General features: G+C 36.7%; 1 protein-coding gene across 1 annotated transcript in view; it reads left to right on the plus strand.

The window, feature by feature from the left end:
- The first annotated feature begins 645 nt into the window (after nucleotides 1–645).
- Nucleotides 646–19,881, plus strand: part of LOC140166285 (uncharacterized) — a 45,439-nt gene continuing 26,203 nt past the window's right edge. Inside the window, exons 1-2 of the mRNA XM_072189697.1 lie at nucleotides 646–982; nucleotides 18,839–18,955. Coding sequence (XP_072045798.1) covers nucleotides 923–982; nucleotides 18,839–18,955 — 177 coding nt within the window. The 5' untranslated portion in view covers nucleotides 646–922. The remainder of the gene's footprint in view (nucleotides 983–18,838; nucleotides 18,956–19,881) is intronic.

The following is a 19,881-nucleotide window of genomic DNA, read 5'->3' on the forward strand; positions in this document are numbered from 1 at the left end:
AGAGTTTTGCTGTCCGAACACACCTGTCACTTCGAAAGCTAACATTATATAAAATCAATTATGCGATCTATACAAAATGTTAGTACAATAATTATGATATTCATCATTACATTGCATTTTCTCTGATGGTGTAATAAAACTTGCATAAATACGAAATTACACAAATTGAAAAAGTAACCTTATTTGACCATGTACTGTTTTAATAAAAGGGTGTATGCACATGAAATTGAACTCGTATCCCACAACACAAATATGGCAACTGTGCTAAGCAAACCTATTAAAAAGTTTAATCACGTGACCTCAATCAGTATTCTTCATTAACCAAAGGTACTATTTTAAGTATACTGACAGTAATACAAGGCGTGGACTCATATTGCCAACAGGTTCTTTTTACGCACACGTCAATACACATTCTATTGTAAAATGCGCCCAATATCTCCTTGGTTCATATGATGTTCACTGTTGCGTTTCGCACAACAATAGATAGTTGGCCTTTTGTTGGCAACTTGTTGAAAGTTTTGCCCTGTGCTGGTTATGCATTTAATTGTGCATATTAAACCATGCATAAAACAATATTTTTAAGTAATTTTACCTGTGTTCCATGTCTATCTTTAAGGTCAAGTTGAATTCGTCGCCATTTATGCGCCGAAGAGGTATCCCGTACCTCCAGATCTATACCTATTTTCAGCCTGGAAACTGGACATAAAAACTGGATTATAAAGCTACTTTTTCGACCAAAGGCAGTCGTTGGAATGGTTACGGGGATACATATGGCGTAATTTCACTTATTTTTCATGTGGAAAGTGGAAAAATCACTCAAATTGAGAGTGTTGACGAATGAAATTTGTTCCCCTTTGGGGGGCTAACGCCCAAACTGAAAAAACTAACCTAGCTTTCTAGGTTTTTCTGTGCAATTTTAAACATGAAGAACTCAATGATGGGGTTGTACACATTTGGCTGTTTAGTCCTTCTGCTAATACAGGTAAGGAATAGCTTGCAAATGCAGGTTTAATCGTAACTTTTAACATGCATTTCGCTCTTGATATTTGTGAACTTAATGTGAATTGAGGTTGAAGCAGTATGGGCGCTCAGACCGGTTTTAATGTCGGGTGTCATCATTCGCGTGCGTACATGCAAAATCATACAGTATGAAATTGCTGCACTTTTCTTTCTTTTTTTAGATTTGGACAAAACGTATCTTTGTTTTAGAAATAGATATAAATAACGACTTTTGTGTATCTTACAAAAGATAATTGTGGCTTCTCTTAATTTATGTAATTAATGGTTTATGAAATTACAAGGTTAGATTTGTCAATCTGATCATTATATAATTATCTACACACTACCATTTTGGTTTTTCCCATTGGTGCAAAACGAATGACCATATTTCGTTTAACAGTATCAATTATATTTCTAATGAAAATGAACTTGACTGACTATCTTTTTTTGACTTCATGAAAAAGTTAAACGCGAATATTTAAGCCAAAAAAAAATCGATTTTCATTATCTGAATCAATATATTATTGAAAAGTAACACTTCGGGGTTTTGCAAAATTTCATTCTACAAATCATTTACTTTGAAAACTTGCTTAATTTATTATTGTTAATGAGTTACCGGTACGTACGTTTTACAAAATTGTTGTTGTTTCAGGCCTCTTTACAACATAACTCAAGAACCACAGGACCTACAAAAGTATATCTGTGATATTTGAATTCTTCTACACGCTCGCTATGAATTTAGCAATGCAATTTTTGCTAAAGCTCACTATCATTCGCAAGATGCTGTGAACTACTTTTTTTCTGCTGCTTCGACCAACAATACATGGCATACCCTTAAACACGTCATTGAAGTATAGAAAGTTGTTTTAGAGAACCGTTACATGAAGTTTTACAAAGCGAATACATACAAACGTATTACTTTTACAAAGTAAAATGTGGGACCTGAGAGCACATCAGACTAGAGACATTCTGGTATCAAATAATTTAGATATTTTTGAAATTCGTGATGTATACAATTTTATGGCAAATTATTTTAATATCAAAAATATCAAATTTAAAAAAATTTGATATTTTTGATATTTAACAGTCCTCGAAGTAAACTTTATAAATCTAATGATATGTACTTAAAGTGTAGCCTATGTAGCTGGGATTAAAAACCGACCTAAATGTTTTTGGTGTTTTGGGAAAAAATCTATATCTGCAATACAAAAGGTCAAAATGTTCATATGATGGACGGCTTTTCATCCCAGCTACACACTTTAAGCACACATCATTAGATTTATACAATTTACTTCGAGAACTGTTTAATTCCAAAAATATCAATTTTTAATCATTGCCATAAAATTTGTATCATATCGCGAATAAAAAAAATTATTCGATATCAGAAGGATATTTCACGTTTTCAAAATGCAATTCGATATGTCTGATGTGCTCTCAGGTCCCACAAAAAATACGTGAAAACGTCGCTATCCGAGTCTAGTCTGGGTCTATAGTTAAATGTTCTGGTTTTGTATACACTCTTAGAAAAAAATAGTTCTAAGGTAGAACCTAGAATGGTTCTTGAGCTGTCTTGTATAGGTGAAACCTATATAGTGCTTCTATAAAGAACTATAAAGAACAGAAAATGATTCTGGAAAGGAATAGAAAGAACCATGTCGACATGAAAAGGGTTCTGGAAAGGTTAGAAAGAACCATGTCGACATGAAAAGGGATCTGGAAAGGTTAGAAAGAACCATGTCGACATGAAAATGGTTCTGGAAAGGTTGGAAAGAACCATGTTGACATGAAAAGGGTTCTGGAAAGGTTGGAAAGAACCATGTTGACATGAAAAGGGTTCTGGAAAGGTTAGAAAGAACCATGTTGACATGAAAAGGGTTCTGGAAAGGTTAGAAAGAACCATGTTGACATGAAAATGGTTCTGGAAAGGTTGGAAAGAACCATGTCGACATGAAAAGGGATCTGGAAAGGATAGAAAGAACCATGTTGACATGAAAAGGGTTCTGGAAAGGTTGGAAAGAACCGTGTCGACATGAAAAGGGTTCTGGAAAGGTTGGAAAGAACCATGTTGACATGAAAAGGGTTCTGGAAAGGTTGGAAAGAACCATGTTGACATGAAAAGGGTTCTGGAAAGGTTAGAAAGAACCATGTCGACATGAAAAGGGTTCTGGAAAGGTTGGAAAGAACCATGTTGACATGAAAAGGGTTCTGGAAAGGTTGGAAAGAACCATGTTGACATGAAAAGGGTTCTGGAAAGGTTAGAAAGAACCATGTTGACATGAAAAGGGTTCTGGAAAGGTTAGAAAGAACCATGTTGACATGAAAATGGTTCTGGAAAGGTTGGAAAGAACCATGTCGACATGAAAAGGGATCTGGAAAGGATAGAAAGAACCATGTTGACATGAAAAGGGTTCTGGAAAGGTTGGAAAGAACCGTGTCGACATGAAAAGGGTTCTGGAAAGGTTAGAAAGAACAATGTCGACATGAAAAGGGTTCTGGAAAGGTTAGAAAGAACAATGTTGACATGAAAAAGGTTCTGGAAAGGTTGGAAAGAACCATGTCGACATGAAAAGGGTTCTGGAAAGGTTAGAAAGAACCATGTCGACATGAAAAGGGTTCTGGAAAGGTTAGAAAGAACCATGTTGACATGAAAAGGGATATGGAAAGGTTAGAAAGAACCATGTTGACATGAAAAGGGTTCTGAAAAGGTTAAAAAGAACCATGTTGACATGAAAAGGGTTCTGGAAAGGTTAGAAAGAACCATGTTGACATGAAAAGAGTTCTGAAAAGGTTAGAAAGAACCATGTTGACATGAAAATGGTTCTGGAAAGGTTAGAAAGAAGCATGTTGACATGAAAAGGGTTCTGGAAAGGTTAGACAGAAACATGTTGACATGAAAAGTTTTCTGGAAAGGTTAGAAAGAACCATGTTGACATGAAAAGTTTTCTGGAAAGGATAGAAAGAACCATGTTGATATGAAAAGGGTTCTGGAAAGGTTAGAAAGAACCATGTTGACATGAAAAAGGTTCTGGAAAGGTTGGAAAGAACCATGTCGACATGAAAAGGGTTCTGGAAAGGTTGGAAAGAACCATGTCGACATGAAAAGGGTTCTGGAAAGGTTAGAAAGAACAATGTTGACATGAAAAGGGTTCTGGAAAGGTTAGAAAGAACCATGTTGACATGAAAAAGGTTCTGGAAAGGTTGGAAAGAACCATGTCGACATGAAAAGGGTTCTGGAAAGGTTAGAAAGAACAATGTTGACATGAAAATGGTTCTGGAAAGGTTAGAAAGAACCACGTTGACATGAAAAGGGTTCTGGAAAGGTTGGAAAGAACCATGTCGACATGAAAAGTGTTCTGGAAAGGTTGGAAAGAACCATGTCGACATGAAAAGGGTTCTGGAAAGGTTGGAAAGAACCATGTCGACATGAAAAGGGTTCTGGAAAGGTTAGAAAGAACAATGTTGACATGAAAATGGTTCTGGAAAGGTTAGAAAGAACCATGTCGACATGAAAATGGTTCTGGAAAGGTTGGAAAGAACCATGTCGACATGAAAAGGGTTCTGGAAAGGTTAGAAAGAACAATGTTGACATGAAAAGGGTTCAAAGGTTAGAAAGAACCATGTCGTCATGAAAAGTGTTCTGGAAAGGTTGGAAAGAACCATGTCGACATGAAAAGGGTTCTGGAAAGGTTAGAAAGAACAATGTTGACATGAAAAGGGTTCTGGAAAGGTTAGAAAGAACCATGTTGACATGAAAAAGGTTCTGGAAAGGTTGGAAAGAACCATGTCGACATGAAAATGGTTCTGGAAAGGTTGGAAAGAACCATGTCGACATGAAAAGAGTTCTGGAAAGGTTAGAAAGAAGCATGTTGACATGAAAAGTGTTCTGGGAAGGTTAGAAAGAACCATGTTGACATGAAAAGTGTTCTGGAAAGGTTAGAAAGAACCATGGTGACATGAAAAGGGATCTGGAAAGGTTGGAAAGAACCATGTTGACATGAAAAGGGTTCTGGAAAGGTTAGAAAGAACCATGTTGACATGAAAAGTGTTCTGGAAAGGTTAGAAAGAACCATGTTGACATGAAAAGTGTTCTGGGAAGGTTAGAAAGAACCATGTTGACATGAAAAGTGTTCTGGGAAGGTTAGAAAGAACCATGTTGACATGAAAAGTGTTCTGGAAAGGTTAGAAAGAACCATGGTGACATGAAAAGGGATCTGGAAAGGTTGGAAAGAACCATGTTGACATGAAAAGGGTTCTGGAAAGGTTGGAAAGAACCATGTCGACATGAAAAGGGTTCTGGAAAGGTTAGAAAGAACAATGTTGACATGAAAATGGTTCTGGAAAGGTTAGAAAGAACCATGTCGACATGAAAATGGTTCTGGAAAGGTTGGAAAGAACCATGTCGACATGAAAAGGGTTCTGGAAAGGTTAGAAAGAACAATGTTGACATGAAAAGGGTTCAAAGGTTAGAAAGAACCATGTCGTCATGAAAAGTGTTCTGGAAAGGTTGGAAAGAACCATGTCGACATGAAAAGGGTTCTGGAAAGGTTAGAAAGAACAATGTTGACATGAAAAGGGTTCTGGAAAGGTTAGAAAGAACCATGTTGACATGAAAAAGGTTCTGGAAAGGTTGGAAAGAACCATGTCGACATGAAAATGGTTCTGGAAAGGTTGGAAAGAACCATGTCGACATGAAAAGAGTTCTGGAAAGGTTAGAAAGAAGCATGTTGACATGAAAAGTGTTCTGGGAAGGTTAGAAAGAACCATGTTGACATGAAAAGTGTTCTGGAAAGGTTAGAAAGAACCATGGTGACATGAAAAGGGATCTGGAAAGGTTGGAAAGAACCATGTTGACATGAAAAGGGTTCTGGAAAGGTTAGAAAGAACCATGTTGACATGAAAAGTGTTCTGGAAAGGTTAGAAAGAACCATGTTGACATGAAAAGTGTTCTGGGAAGGTTAGAAAGAACCATGTTGACATGAAAAGTGTTCTGGGAAGGTTAGAAAGAACCATGTTGACATGAAAAGTGTTCTGGAAAGGTTAGAAAGAACCATGGTGACATGAAAAGGGATCTGGAAAGGTTGGAAAGAACCATGTTGACATGAAAAGGGTTCTGGGAAGGTTAGAAAGAACCATGTTGACATGAAAAGTTTTCTGGAAAGGATAGAAAGAACCATGTTGATATGAAAAGGGTTCTGGAAAGCTTAGAAAGAACCATGTTTTTGACATGAAAATGGTTCTGGAAAGGTTAGAAAGAAGTTCTGCAAGAGCAAGTTTAAGGTGTTAAATAACATGCCTTTATAGAATACCATTATATAATGCCCAATGATACCTCAAAATTGTTCAGCTTTGGTTATTTTCTACGTTTTTCTCTGGTTTACATTATAATGAGAGGTCGTTCTGCAATTGTATACGTTCACAGATTTTGAATCTAACAATTTCGCACAAATTTTGTAATTTTTTAAATGGCAAAAAATGGGCCAAAAGTGCAAAAAAACTCCTTTAAAATCTTAAATATCATGGCGGCCAGCAGGGGGGGGGCAAGACTTCTCACAGGGGCAGCTGCCCCATTTTCCCCTGGCTACGCCACTGGGAGGAACCATAAAAGGAGCTTATGGCATACTGTAGGAACCTTTTTGATTCCATGAAAGTCATTTAGACCCTTTTTGGTTCTCCAAATGGTTCTAAAATTTCAAGAACCTTAAGGGTTGAATAGGAAGGTTTCCGTTAGAACCTTCAAATTCAAAAGGGGTTCATGAAGAAAAAATGTATATCTTCAATACGAAAGGTCAAATTTTTCAATTGATCGTCGGCTTTTCATACACTTTAAGTATAAATCATCAGCTTTATAAAGTTTACTGTTAAATATCAAAAATATCAATTTTTAATGATTTGCCATAAAATGTGTATTACATTGTGAATTTCAACAAAAAATCAAAATTATTTGATATCAGAAGGACATTCTTCGTATTTAGAATGCAATTCGATATGTCTGATGTGCTCTAATGTCCCACAATAAATACTGTCCAAACGTTCATACCCCATCCCTTAATAAAATATTATATTGGACATAAAACTGATCAACTGGACTCACATTTATTTGAGAGACTACAGTATCGCACCTTATCAAGGTGCATCTTCAGGACAAATCTGATGATCTGGCGACAAAAGGTAGTTGACCTGTGACAAGGTGGTGTTGCCAGAGGTCATGGATCTTGAGTCGAACTTCTATGATCAAGAACATTCCTAAGAAGTTCACTCAAGATCTACGACCTCTGGCAACACCACCTTGTCACAGGTCAACGACCTTTTGCCGCCAGATCATCAGACGGCCTGAAGATGCACGATTAGGTGCGATACTGTAGTCTCTCAAATAAATGTGAGTCCAGTTGATCAGTTTTATGTTTAATTTACTTCAGAGAATCAAAAAGGGGATGGTCCATGCAATCATCCCCCACACTCGTAGAAAAGAAAGTTCCAAACTTTTTGTCCTCCCACGAGAGCCCTTGGAGGTTCTTAGGAGGAACCACAGCAGCTGAAGGGAGTATCCCATCATGCATATGCTTGCTCCATAGCAAATACATACAAAACATAAGTAAGAGCGGCTTAGATATTGAGAGCTATGGATAGTTTCACAATACTTTGGAGATCATATTTTTTCAAACAAAAGTCTTAACTCCCCTGATATAAGCGAGTACTTGAAAGTTCAAGTGAGGGATTTTGTGTACACTTTCTATATATGGCATGTGCAGCTCTACTGTGGTACTGCAGAGCATGATGGGATACACCTATCTGCTGCTGTGAGGAGGAACCATAAAATGACCTATAGGACACTCTGAGGAACTTTTTTTGATTCTCTGAAAGTCATTTAGAACCTTTTTGGTTCTCCAAATGGTTCTAAAATAAAATGTTAAGAACCTTAATGGTTGAATAGGGAGGTACCCATTAGAACCTTCAAATTCAAAAGCGGTTCATAAAAATCCAAGAACCTTAATTTGTAGAACCATTAAAGGTTCTACAAGAGCTTCAGAGGACCAATCAAGGTTCATATGAGTGTCTTAAGATCCTTTTACGGTTTTCATAAGAACCACAAAGGGTTGAGTGGACAAAATGGTTCCGTTTGGAACTTTCTTTTCTAAGAGTGCACGGATCCCGGGGGATGGGGGGGGGGGGGGTAAATCCCCAATAACTTGCCAGGGGGATGGCCAATACAATCATCTCCCAATGTTGACACCTGTATGCGGGTTTCTGACCAAATTAACCCCATATTTGGCCATTTTAGCCTAAAAACTGCCACTTTTGCACCATTACACCATTTTAGCTATAATATGATGGCAAATGTTTAAAGGTGTTGGGATCACTATACTTCAAGAATTTTTCCCAAACCCATCCACCATCCTTCCCCAACCATGTCAAAAAGAAATCTTTGAGTTTTAGGTGAGGAATATGATCATTTTGGCGTGTAGGCCTATTGAACCACGTTTTGGCGGCTCGCACTGCGTGGTGCCCGGGGGAGGTATTCCCTATCTGAAATGGCAGGGATGTGCCTCGGCCATGTTAAAAGTAGGGGCATTCAGGTCAAATGTACAATTACACAAATATGGGGTCATTCAGTACACAACCTGAATAATAATGGGGTCATTCGGTATGAAACTTTGAAAAAAGGATGGTCATTGGGGTAACAAAGTGTAAAATGGGAGTCATTGGGTACAGGATTGCCAAAAGAGTATCATTAAGTACACATAAATAAGTGCCAAACTGCGAAAGAAAAAAAAACTTGGCCACCTTGGAAATTTGAAAAATCTCATTATTTCTGGAGGAGAACACAAATATCAGCTAAATTTGGGAATTAAAAAAAAGGGGGGGGTCATTGGGTAGTAGGAAATAGAAAAAGGAGGGTCATTGAGTACATGATTTTTTAAAGGGGGTCATTGGGTAATAGGTAGACCCATACCACAAAAAAGGGGATCATTGGGTACAAGCCGGTTTGAAAAAGGGGGTCTATCCCGAGGCACATGATGCATATCTGTTATGGAAGTGCCCCCGGGCGTGGTGTGGTGGTTTCGCTCGGCGTATTATAGCCTAGGTTGGCCTATATAGCTGACTTTGAATAAAATGACAAATTTTGGGGTAGGCCTATATCACATCTGTGGGTATATATGCATGTTCACTTGCGTCTATGGTATAACTGTATAACGTGACCATCGGCATATACCACAAAGTCACTTGCATTTATTATGGAGGGCATAATCAACCGTCCATTTGTTGCCCTAATAAGTAACATGTAGCCTAATTGTGGACAAAGGTGGTTCTGATTGCCCTCGATATCAGAAGGAGGAATTTTCTGCAAAGTGCTTTTCAAGATATAGATTAAAATGGACAGGAAAAAAAATGAAAAAAAATGAGAATTCGGGATCGATGCTTTTCACTTATAAAAATATAATGCCTTGATTAATTTTAACAGATGGGGTGTCATTTAGGCCTAAAGCTTGCAAAATGCTTTCAAAGCAGAAGTAATGAACTCAAAATTGACTTCACCTGCAAAGTCCCCCTTTTGTTGTGTTACATCACATATTTGCTTTACTTGAATGAAGACAATTATGGTTAACACAATTATGAAAAAATATAACAAATTAATGAAACATTGCATTCTCTTCGCCATTTTCTTCCGTGCGTTTGATTTCATAATGAAAAGATGTGACATCAATCATGCTTCCGTGTTTGGGTGCAGTTTGGCAAAAATGTAAGTTGCGCCCTTTTAGCAAACACGGAAATATTTTTAAAATGTTATGAACATGTTTTGGTTTTGGTTAAAACGTTTTTATCTCATTTACATATTTGGTTATATGAAGGTCATGAAAACGTTTTAAAACGTTTATGAAAATATACTATTCAACAACAATTACAAATGTCAAAATGTTATTATAATATAATTTGTTGGCAAACATTTTTGCAAAATATTTTGTCAACACTTAATTCAATAACATTATGTTAGAATGTTAGATGCACATAGCAATTGTTGCATTATTTTTTTCTTCTATATAGGTTAGGATTTTTTGGGGGATGGGGGCTGGGCGTCCCCTTTTTAGGGCGAACATTTTATCATTTTCGTGTCAATTTTGCGGACTGAAATTTAATGATTTTGACGCCCCTCACTCTAAGAAATAAAGGTTCTAAAAAAGCTCTAAAGTTGTCCTCTCATGAGAACCCTTGGAGGTTCTCTAAAGAACCAAAAATGGTTCCAAAACTGTCGAAAATTGCCCCAAAAATGTGATAAAGAACCGTTTTCGGTTCTTTAGAAAATCTTTAAGGGTTCTTCAAAATTAAAGAACCTTTTGAGAGGTTCGAGAGGAGGGTTTTCCTGAGAGGACAAAAAAAGGTTCTATTTAGAACCTTTATTTCTTAGAATGTTGAAATTTATTCTGCCAATACCCTCGGAAAAAAGTTTGGTGCCGCCACTGCTCGGAGATAGTAGGCCTAGTCTCAGCATTTGCCAAAGAACACCAATGATGATTTTGCCTACATGTAACACAGAAAGCTATGCATACATAATGTATAACTTCAAGTTCGACATAATAAATTGCATATAACTATCAAAAAATACAGTACTTATTAAAGTTTACCGTTTTACATTTGACCGAGCATGAATAATACATCGCGATCGTATACACCGGTTTATATAGATTTGAAAAACGGTCACAGCAGCCACGTTCAGGGTTGTATGAACAGGAACAAAGGAACAGACATGACATTGCCTGCACTAAAGCCACACCCGGGTCGTGTACACGCTGTATACATTGCAAACGTTATTTTGCAACTGAGTACATGTAATGAAATTCTGAATTTATTAGTAAAAATTTTAAAATAATGTTGTATTAAAAATTTAAGGATTTTCCAGATTGTGCCTATTGCAAAAAGATGCCTAAAACAATAGCCAGCGTTTTTTCTGATTGTGAGGTTATCAATCACCTTTGGAAGGAAATTGTTTAAACTAAACATTGATTATGTTAAAGTGTGAAATACTATTTTATGGGTGTAAATTTCAAGACTCCCTATACCCTTAGAATAAAAGGTGCAAATTAGAACCTTTTTTGTCTCGTATACAACACCTCAATGTTTTTAAACATTAAAACTTAAAAGTTCTATAAAGAACCTTAAAGCTTTAAAGCTAAAGCTTTAAAGCTTTAAATATGCCTAGGAAGTTAATAATTTATTAATTCAGAGACTCATCACAAAGTTAAGAAAAGTGAAATGGAGTCCTTTTTGGTTTAAAAAAATATTTTTTTGGCTAAAGAATCTTTTTTTCTGTTCAAAATAACGGTTTTTGATGGGTTCTTTATAGCACTTAAACATTGCCTAAGGTGTTGTATAAGGGACAAAAAAAGGTTCTAATTTGCACCTTTTATTCTAAGGGTGTAGGGAGTCTTGAAATTTACACCCATAAAATAGTATTTCACACTTTAAAACTAGTATGTTTAACCGTTCGTTGTAGAACTTTAAAGTTGGTCTGAACCCTGGAATTATGAAAACTATCGGGCCTCATAACTGCTAAATTAATGGTCTAAAGTATATAAAAGTACGATATAGGCCTACGTATATTTGGCAAAGACTTGATAAGTTCATCTGCGAGGTCAAATTTGGCCAAAATGCTCATTTTTGGCCAAAAATCCCAAACGTGTTTTGGCCCACTTCTTAAGTTCTTTTTCGTTAAATGTAACAAAAAAATTCTTGAGCCAATTTTTTAAAATTAATTTTTAAAAACTAGATAAAAATAACTAGAAGCCGTTTTTTTATTTTTTTGAATTTTGACCAACTTCACCAAAAATATTTGAAATTTGGGCGAAAACCGGGCTTCTTTATGATTTTTTTTTTTTTTTTTTTCAAATTCAGCATATTTTGACCATTTTTTTTTTCTCAAAGTTGGTCAAAATTAAAAAAACAAAAAACAAACTTATTGCATGAGGCGAAAGGGCTTTGGTAGTAGGTTACAAAAAGTCACATCAAAAATCCCTCCGGAGCTATTTCTAGTTCATGAGTTAGGCCTTGGGCCGGGCCGCGTTATTTCTTTCTGCAACCATAATGGGCCGCAATGCGATAACACATAGTACATACATGTAATTATATATAGGCCTATGAGGCTAGATATAACACGAGTTTATTACCATTATTATTTCCTCTTACTTAAAGGCCCATTCAGTGATTTGCTCATCCGGACGATCGTAAAAATCATCAAAATTCAGATTTTGGTACCTTTGTAATTGGCATAGATGTGCTAACATAGCCTGCTAGTGGTTCGGTCGAAAGCCGTGTATTTTAGACAAAATAAAGCATTTGCATGATTCTGGACTTTTGATACTGACAGTACAAAAGTCCGACTCGAGATCGAAAGAAGCTCACTCTCCACGTACCAACACGCGTTGCGTATTGTTTCTACTACTTATTACATCAGTAGCTACTATTTTAAACAAAATACACAATTTTAACTGTTTTTCATATTTGAATTGACCGTTAGTTTGCCTCGGTGACCTTTAATTGCTTATTTTGTTTTCTACTACAAAATTGTAGCTTAAAAGCGTCTGTTTTAAATCAATTTAGACTCTACTTCCCCGTGTTAGAAACACTGGACTAGGAAGTTTTTCCAGTCGATTGGTGGCGCACTGTACGAAAATCTCGATTTTCCCAGAGTTGCAGTAGAAAACCTTTCTAAAACTTCTGTTTTTGACTAATTTGTCGATGTATTCAGGGAAAAGTGGTTTAATGAAATTCTGTAGACTTATTCTTTATTTCTAAGCAACTCTGACAAATTTCCATTTTTGTTAATGTTCCTGTGAAATCACTGAAAGGGCCTTTAATAAAATAAAAATAAATAGATAGAATTAAAATTCTACAACGGTTTACCTGGGGTTCGAACCCACAACCTATGTATCCATACAGTCTGCCGCCTGGACAACCAATTCTTTAGAAATGCTTAGTCGCGCTAAAAGTCGATCGATACATGTAAAAATCAGCACAATTCAGAGATACACCTTTTTGCTATGAAATTAATTTTCTCGGTCAAATGTAAAGCAATATTTTTTTTTTTTTCAGTGATGTCAGTTAAAAACTTGGTGCTTGGATATACATTTTTTTTAAATCCTGGTGTTAAAATTAAGCATCAAATTGTGTCTTTTAGTGTGATATTTTTGATTTTTATAGGCCTTGAATTCGCCTGCGAGCTTTTTACGGAATTCATGTTTTAGCGTCTCAAACTAACATAGTTTGCTAAAGAAAGATATTTCCCACCTCTGTAAAGCACATCGTGTGGGTCTATATGTTATAGTTTTGTCAGAATTTGCGTTTTTGTTTTACCCTTTTTCCATTCATGATCCGAAAATGTCAAACTAAGTAAAAGTAGGCAATGGTGAGTACTTTTATCTCGAGAGCAACCAGCAGAAATAGTCGATATTTCCTTTGTTGTTATCCAGGTCAATTTTTCATTGAAAGCAAATTGCCCGACCAGCGATTAAATCCCCAATTGGGTGTTCTGGTTAAACATGATCAGTAGGAGCGCTATAGGTCTGGGAATTTCTTTGCTATATTGAAGTTCTGGCAACACTATAGCCATGCCGGTATTCCTATTAAACCCAGGGATATCGATCCACAATGCTAGTACTAGCCTTTAGATTTCACGTGTTGATTTAGAAATTTTTCAGCCGACAGTGAAAGATGGTGAAATCAAAACGGAAATTCTGACAAAACTATGATATATAGCTCACGGTGATGTGCTTTAGAAAGTTGGGGAAAATCCTTCATTAGCGAACTATATTACTTTGAAAAGCTAAAAGGTTGATCAAGAAAAAGCTCGCGGGCCGAGCTGAAGCCTATAAAAATCGAATATCTTACACTAAATGACTGAATTTCAGGCCTAAGTTTAACACCAGGATTTAAAAAAAAATCAGTATCAAGCATTATAGTTTTTCCAGCCATTTACTGAAAAAATGAAAATTATTGCTTTTCATTTGGCTGAGAAAAAAAATTTTACACTGAAAAGGTGTAACTCAAAATTTTGCTCATTTCAACACCAATTTCGATCGTTTGTATTGCCTCATTAAATGACTGAGTGAGCCTTGCAGAACAAAAGAATCGGTTGTGCAGGTAGCTGACTGCATAGTCTAATGCCTACACGACCGTGCTATGATTCGTTGTGCCAGAAAGGTGTTTGTTTATGATACTTATTGATTACGGAATAAAGTGCATACACACAATATACTATTACTAGTATATTAGTACTAATAAATACGAATATAATCCTAACCCTAACCCTAATCCCTAACCCTAAACCTAACCCTTACCCTAACCCTAAACCCTAACCCTAACCCTAAACCCTAACCCTAACCCTAACCCTAACCCTAACCCCTAACCCTAACCCTAACCATAAGACCCTAACCCTAAGACCCTAACCCTGACAATAATGAACCTTGCCTCGGACTATGCGGTTAGTGATATATTGCGGCCCATTATGGTTGCAGAAAGAAATTAAGCGGCCGGGCCGGGCCCAGGCCTATTCTTTCAGTTGCACAGTCGGCAATCGGCATCATGTAAACCAATTTGCTTGCTTTATCAGAGAAAATAAAGGTAGAGAAGCGACACTCTCTGCAAACTGCCTATACCGTGCTATACAGCGGTTGAAGACAGGCGTCATCGCCGGCCAAGTCTTACTACGAACGTGTAATGAGAAGATACCATAGAGTCCTACATAGAGATCTGAGGAAGAGACGGTCCGAATTGACCTAGTGACCTATAATTTATTAGAGAATCACATTTTTAGAGTATTTGCTCCGCCCACCGCTGTCAATCATTCTAATGAACAAATGAAACAAGCTCTGGCATTCTGGCAATGACGTAATCCTAATTATAAATGAGAAAATCACATTGTACATGTAACTGTCTGCTGTACTTCATGTCTTCCAAAAAGTGCCGGAGTGTCGCTAGCCTGGCTTTATTGGAGGAAAACACACAACTTTTAAACAAACGAATCATTATGGACTACGGGCTATCTTTAGGTGTCTTCGCCGGAGCCCGGAGTTTGCACAATTTTTAAACTGTGTATCCTTTTAGTCCTTGTCTTGTGTAGTTTATTTAGCTCAATTTGGAGAAATTTGTAAGGTTTGTTTGGTAATTTTAGACTAATTTAAGTTTGATTTGTCAATTTATGTAATGTTGGATATACTACACGAAACTTTGTTGTAGAAAAAGCTTTATTCAATTGGTTTGTCGCAATGTTCGTTTGGTAGGCCATTCACATGTAATGTAAATGTTGTTTTATTTTGTGTTTTATCACATACAGTCGGTCATTGGCATCGATTTTGACTTTTCACTAAATATATTGCATTTGTCGGTCTTTGTTTTCCAATGCTTCATGCATTTCCCTAGTCTTGCAATATATTTTGTTTCAGGTCTTTTATTTGAATTTATTTGTGTACATGTGTATCATAGTCAAATGCAGCAAACCTTTGCTTTGCCTTTGACGAGCACGACTACCGTGATGTTGCAAATTCGGCGCTAACAACGCGTACGGCGCACAGTTCATTCATAAATTTCCACTCAGCAACAACATATCGCCTTCGCAGCCAATCAGAGACAAGTGCGTGCAACGCAGTAAATACGTGATGTATCCTTACAATACGCTTTCGTCAAAGGTTTACTGCATTTTAGTATAATTCTGGTATTTTTATATATTTGCCTTTATAAATATTGTTTTTATGTCTTTTAATCCTTAGTTTTATTGCTGTAAAGCGCTTTGTGATCGCTTGATGTATTGCGCTATATAAAAATAAAATATTATTATTATTATTAACTGCGTACAATCCATATGCCAAACAAAGTATGTGACAAGTAAAAGTATGAAAAAATGCTAATGACTTGCACCTTCTTACTTCTAACCGTTCATAAACACTTGTAAGGGGGGGGCCTGATGCAAAAAGGGGGGGCCCTGAAAAATTTTGATCCTCCTAAGGGGGGCCCTGAAAAAAATGGCCACAATTTTTTTCTGGGAAAATTGAGTTTATATGCTTTTCTATAGGGTTGACCGATAATTTTCATGTCAAAAAGTGGGGGCCCTGAAATTTTCGAGGTCTGTAAAGGGAGGGGCCCAAAAAATTGTCACGATAAAATTTTTTTGCATCAGGCCCCCCCTTACAAGTGTTTGTGAACGGTCCCTTAGTATCACAAGCTATCAGATGTTCATAATATAGTTAGAACTTTTTGACACAAATCTGTGCACACATGACGATACCCGTTCAATGTATATTTTAAAATGAATAATGACAATGGCCGCATGTGATTTCAAAAAGTGATGGATGCATATCTAAAACTTCCATTCCCATGGCCTTATATATGTCCAGCGAGGTCATGTCACACTTCCGGCCTGTCTCGTTTGTGAAACGCAGGGGTGGGGGAAATGGCCCCCTTAGAATTTGGAAAATTTTTCAAAATGAAAGCACAAATGAAGCCATTTGATACACCATTTTCACCCTTTTATTAGTTATTTATTTTCTAACTGCATTTTTTTATGTATTTCCTTCACGGGCCCAACTTCCGCACCGCAGGTTTAGGCATGGACCTACTCAATTACGTTAAATTTTACATTTCTTACTTTTTCTCCATGCTTTGCAAGTCCAATTTCACCTTTCCTTGAAATTTGTTTTGTTTTATTGCCTCTTGTTTTATCGAATTTTTCAATGAAAATGATCAAAATTTGGAAAACTGAAGGTACGTGTATACTGAAACGGAGAGCCAAAATGCGATCTCAGATTTTCAGTGTGTTGTCAATGGCCGAATTAAGCTCTTGTCAAATTTATATTTAGAGAAAAGTCACGATGCTCACGTGTTCGTGGTAGTTTTTGATAGTTATTATACATTTAAAAATGATTGCATGGCTCTGCACAAGGTATATATTTTTGTAAATATTTGTATTTGATGACCAGTCCGGTCGTCCGAGATGTCGAGTGTTGAAAATACGGCAGAGAAAATTTGTCATGTCGTGCGTGTGAATTTGGCTTCAAAATTTCACTATTCTGCTAGAAGTTGTACAGAGATCTTATAATATTGTGTAAATAATTTTGTCAGGAACAAAATAAGGTATTACATACCGTCCATGAGTAAATATTCAGGACAAAATTCAGGTTTTTCTTGTTTGTTTACAGAATTTTGGATTTGTCATTTTGAAAGTTCCGGCCATCAGTCGCTGGCGACGTAAACAAGTTTTCCTAAAATTGTAAATTTCCTTAAAAACGACTTTTGTTGATCAAACTTTGGATTATTTAAGATGTAATTGTTTAAGGATGTAGAATTTTAAGATATTTTTGAGTATTTTTATGTTTTACATGGTCAAAAAGGGGGTCATCAGTTTAATTCCTGATTTAAAAACACTAGCAGTTCTAGTTATTAAATTCGTCATGTTCAAAATCTGTTCAAAAGTAAGCGCCTGACGCGGAGTGACTGCGCGATATCCATAGTAATGGAGCTTACGCTTTGAACACAGCCGCCAAAAGGTTCCATGAACGCGTTCAGGAGAGTATATAATGGCCGTGCACGACGCAAATTAATCAGATTGCTTGGTGGACAATAGTCCACCCAAACCTTCAGCCTACGGGTTTTGAAGGTAAGCACTGCCAATCAAAGCAAATACGCCCTACTCTGGAGCTCAGATGGAGCTAGGGGCAGCTTGGCTAGACCACAATAGTGGCGACACCAGGGTGGTTATGCACTCCGGTGATTTGGCCTAGCGTCTATGCCTAATTTGGGCAACTGATTTGCCGCACACATGCACAAATCCAATGGAAAATTATGCACTGTATTTATGTGCATTCATTGTTGCATGGCAAGCTCGTATTTGGTGTACAGGCATGGATACTCTGTAGTATAGGCCTACTAGGCCTTGGCCTAGCCTATGACTATGTCATGTGATGAGAGATTCTGTTGATTGTATTTTGATGCTTCTCGATTATTCAAGCAGATAGTATATGTACTTTTCGGCAGCATTTATTGGTAATTTATTTGGATTTAAAAGAGAGAAATAAGGAAACATTGTCATGATCATCAACAGAGATTGTGTATTTACCAGTGTTTACTTGTATTTATGAATTGTGATGTGATAAGACAAATATGAAAGCAAAATAACAATACAAGATATCAAAAGAAGCAAATATAAAACAGAATTGTCAAGTCTCATTTTTACCTGTCAGCCTACTCCTTTCATGCATCACTGATTTAACATGTCTTGGGGAGAATTCTAGTCTTTGATACTACGCTACCACTTGTATGTTTAGAAGGCTAGTCTTCTCCATCAGTCGTTTACAAAAGTATTAGGGGCATGCTCGGTCCTGTTACAATACTCATTATGACATACATGTAGTGTCTTAAATCCATTGATATATTCTCCATGGGTAGACATAAGAACAGTATAATGCTAATACCTAGTTAGAATGTTGCACCAAGATGCCATCTTGGCAGTTCACATATTCCATATGTTACAGGTTGGCAATGTTTTTTCTTGTACACATGTAATTTTGCAATAATGTAAAGATTAAAAATGTGCCACAACTCATTTGAGGTAACAGTTTAGAGTATATGTTAGGATCGCACCATTCTGGATTTATATTTCAAATCAAGTTGTAGGAAACATCAAGAAAAATTGCTGTTGGTGCAGGTACCATGTACCCAACATATATATACCTATTGCTTCTTTGACCTCAAACTGGTACCTGAAGTGCCAGTGGTATTTGGTCAGAGCAACCTGAAACTCCTGTATTACATGAAGCTGATAATTTTAATCATTATTTTATTTTCTTTCATTTTACAGCCATCAGAATGTGTAGTAAACTCCGTAACAGGCTTAAGCACATCAAATGTACAAACATATGGTTTCAGAGTGACCTGGATACGTCCTACAACGGGTGACACTCCTACTGGTTATGAGGTAAGCTTAAAATAAACCGTCTTTAAACATCTGAAATGATTCTGTTCGGAAGTGATTGACATTCATCAGAATGCCCGCCTTATGTTATTATACACAGGGTTTTGCCATACTGTTACCAGCAAGCGTTTTACATACACCCCTATGGAAGACATGACCTTAGCCTTGCATACAGAAAGTATGAATTTCAAATGGGGTTACCTGAATGTGTGACTCAATTTGAAATCTACGTTCCCTCTGTGCAAGATTAAGGTCATGTCTTCCATAGTGGGGTATATGGATTTTAACTGGAATGGCCCAATGTGTCAATACAATACGATAAAATGTGGAGAAGAAGCCACAGATAAAGCTAATTATTTGATCGGAAAATTGTAACTATGAGCAGAAAATTGTATTAAGTTGTACTAGCGCTCATCTGATATGGCATTTGTCTACCGATCCGATATATCCGACATCGATTTTTTAATATCAGCCGATATCAGATCTGATCCGATATTGGTAAAAAAAAAATTATAAAAAAAAAACATTTTCCAAAGTCGCGAAATTTTTTTTAAATTAAAAAGATTAATTTTTTTTACCAATATCCGATCCGATACCGATATTGCAAATATTGGGCCGATACGATATCCCATCCGATAATCGGTTGAGCCCTATTAAGAACTGAAGTGGGCTATTCCAGTTGAAATCAGTTCATCCCCATATGGAAGACATGACCTTAATGTCCCACACAGGGTGTGAAGATTTTAAATGGAGTTACCCATTCAGGTAACCCCATTTGAAATTCACACTCCCTGGGCATGTGTAGACGATTAAGGTCATGTCTTCCATAGGGAGTGTATGGGTTTTAACTGGAAAATGCAAAGTTCCCAGACAGGATAAGAATGATATTTATGTGCTTCATTCAGAGCTGCCGAAAGATGGAAGGTTAA

Source organism: Amphiura filiformis, chromosome 12, assembly GCF_039555335.1.
Source record: "Amphiura filiformis chromosome 12, Afil_fr2py, whole genome shotgun sequence".
Taxonomy (NCBI): Eukaryota; Metazoa; Echinodermata; class Ophiuroidea; order Amphilepidida; family Amphiuridae; genus Amphiura; species Amphiura filiformis.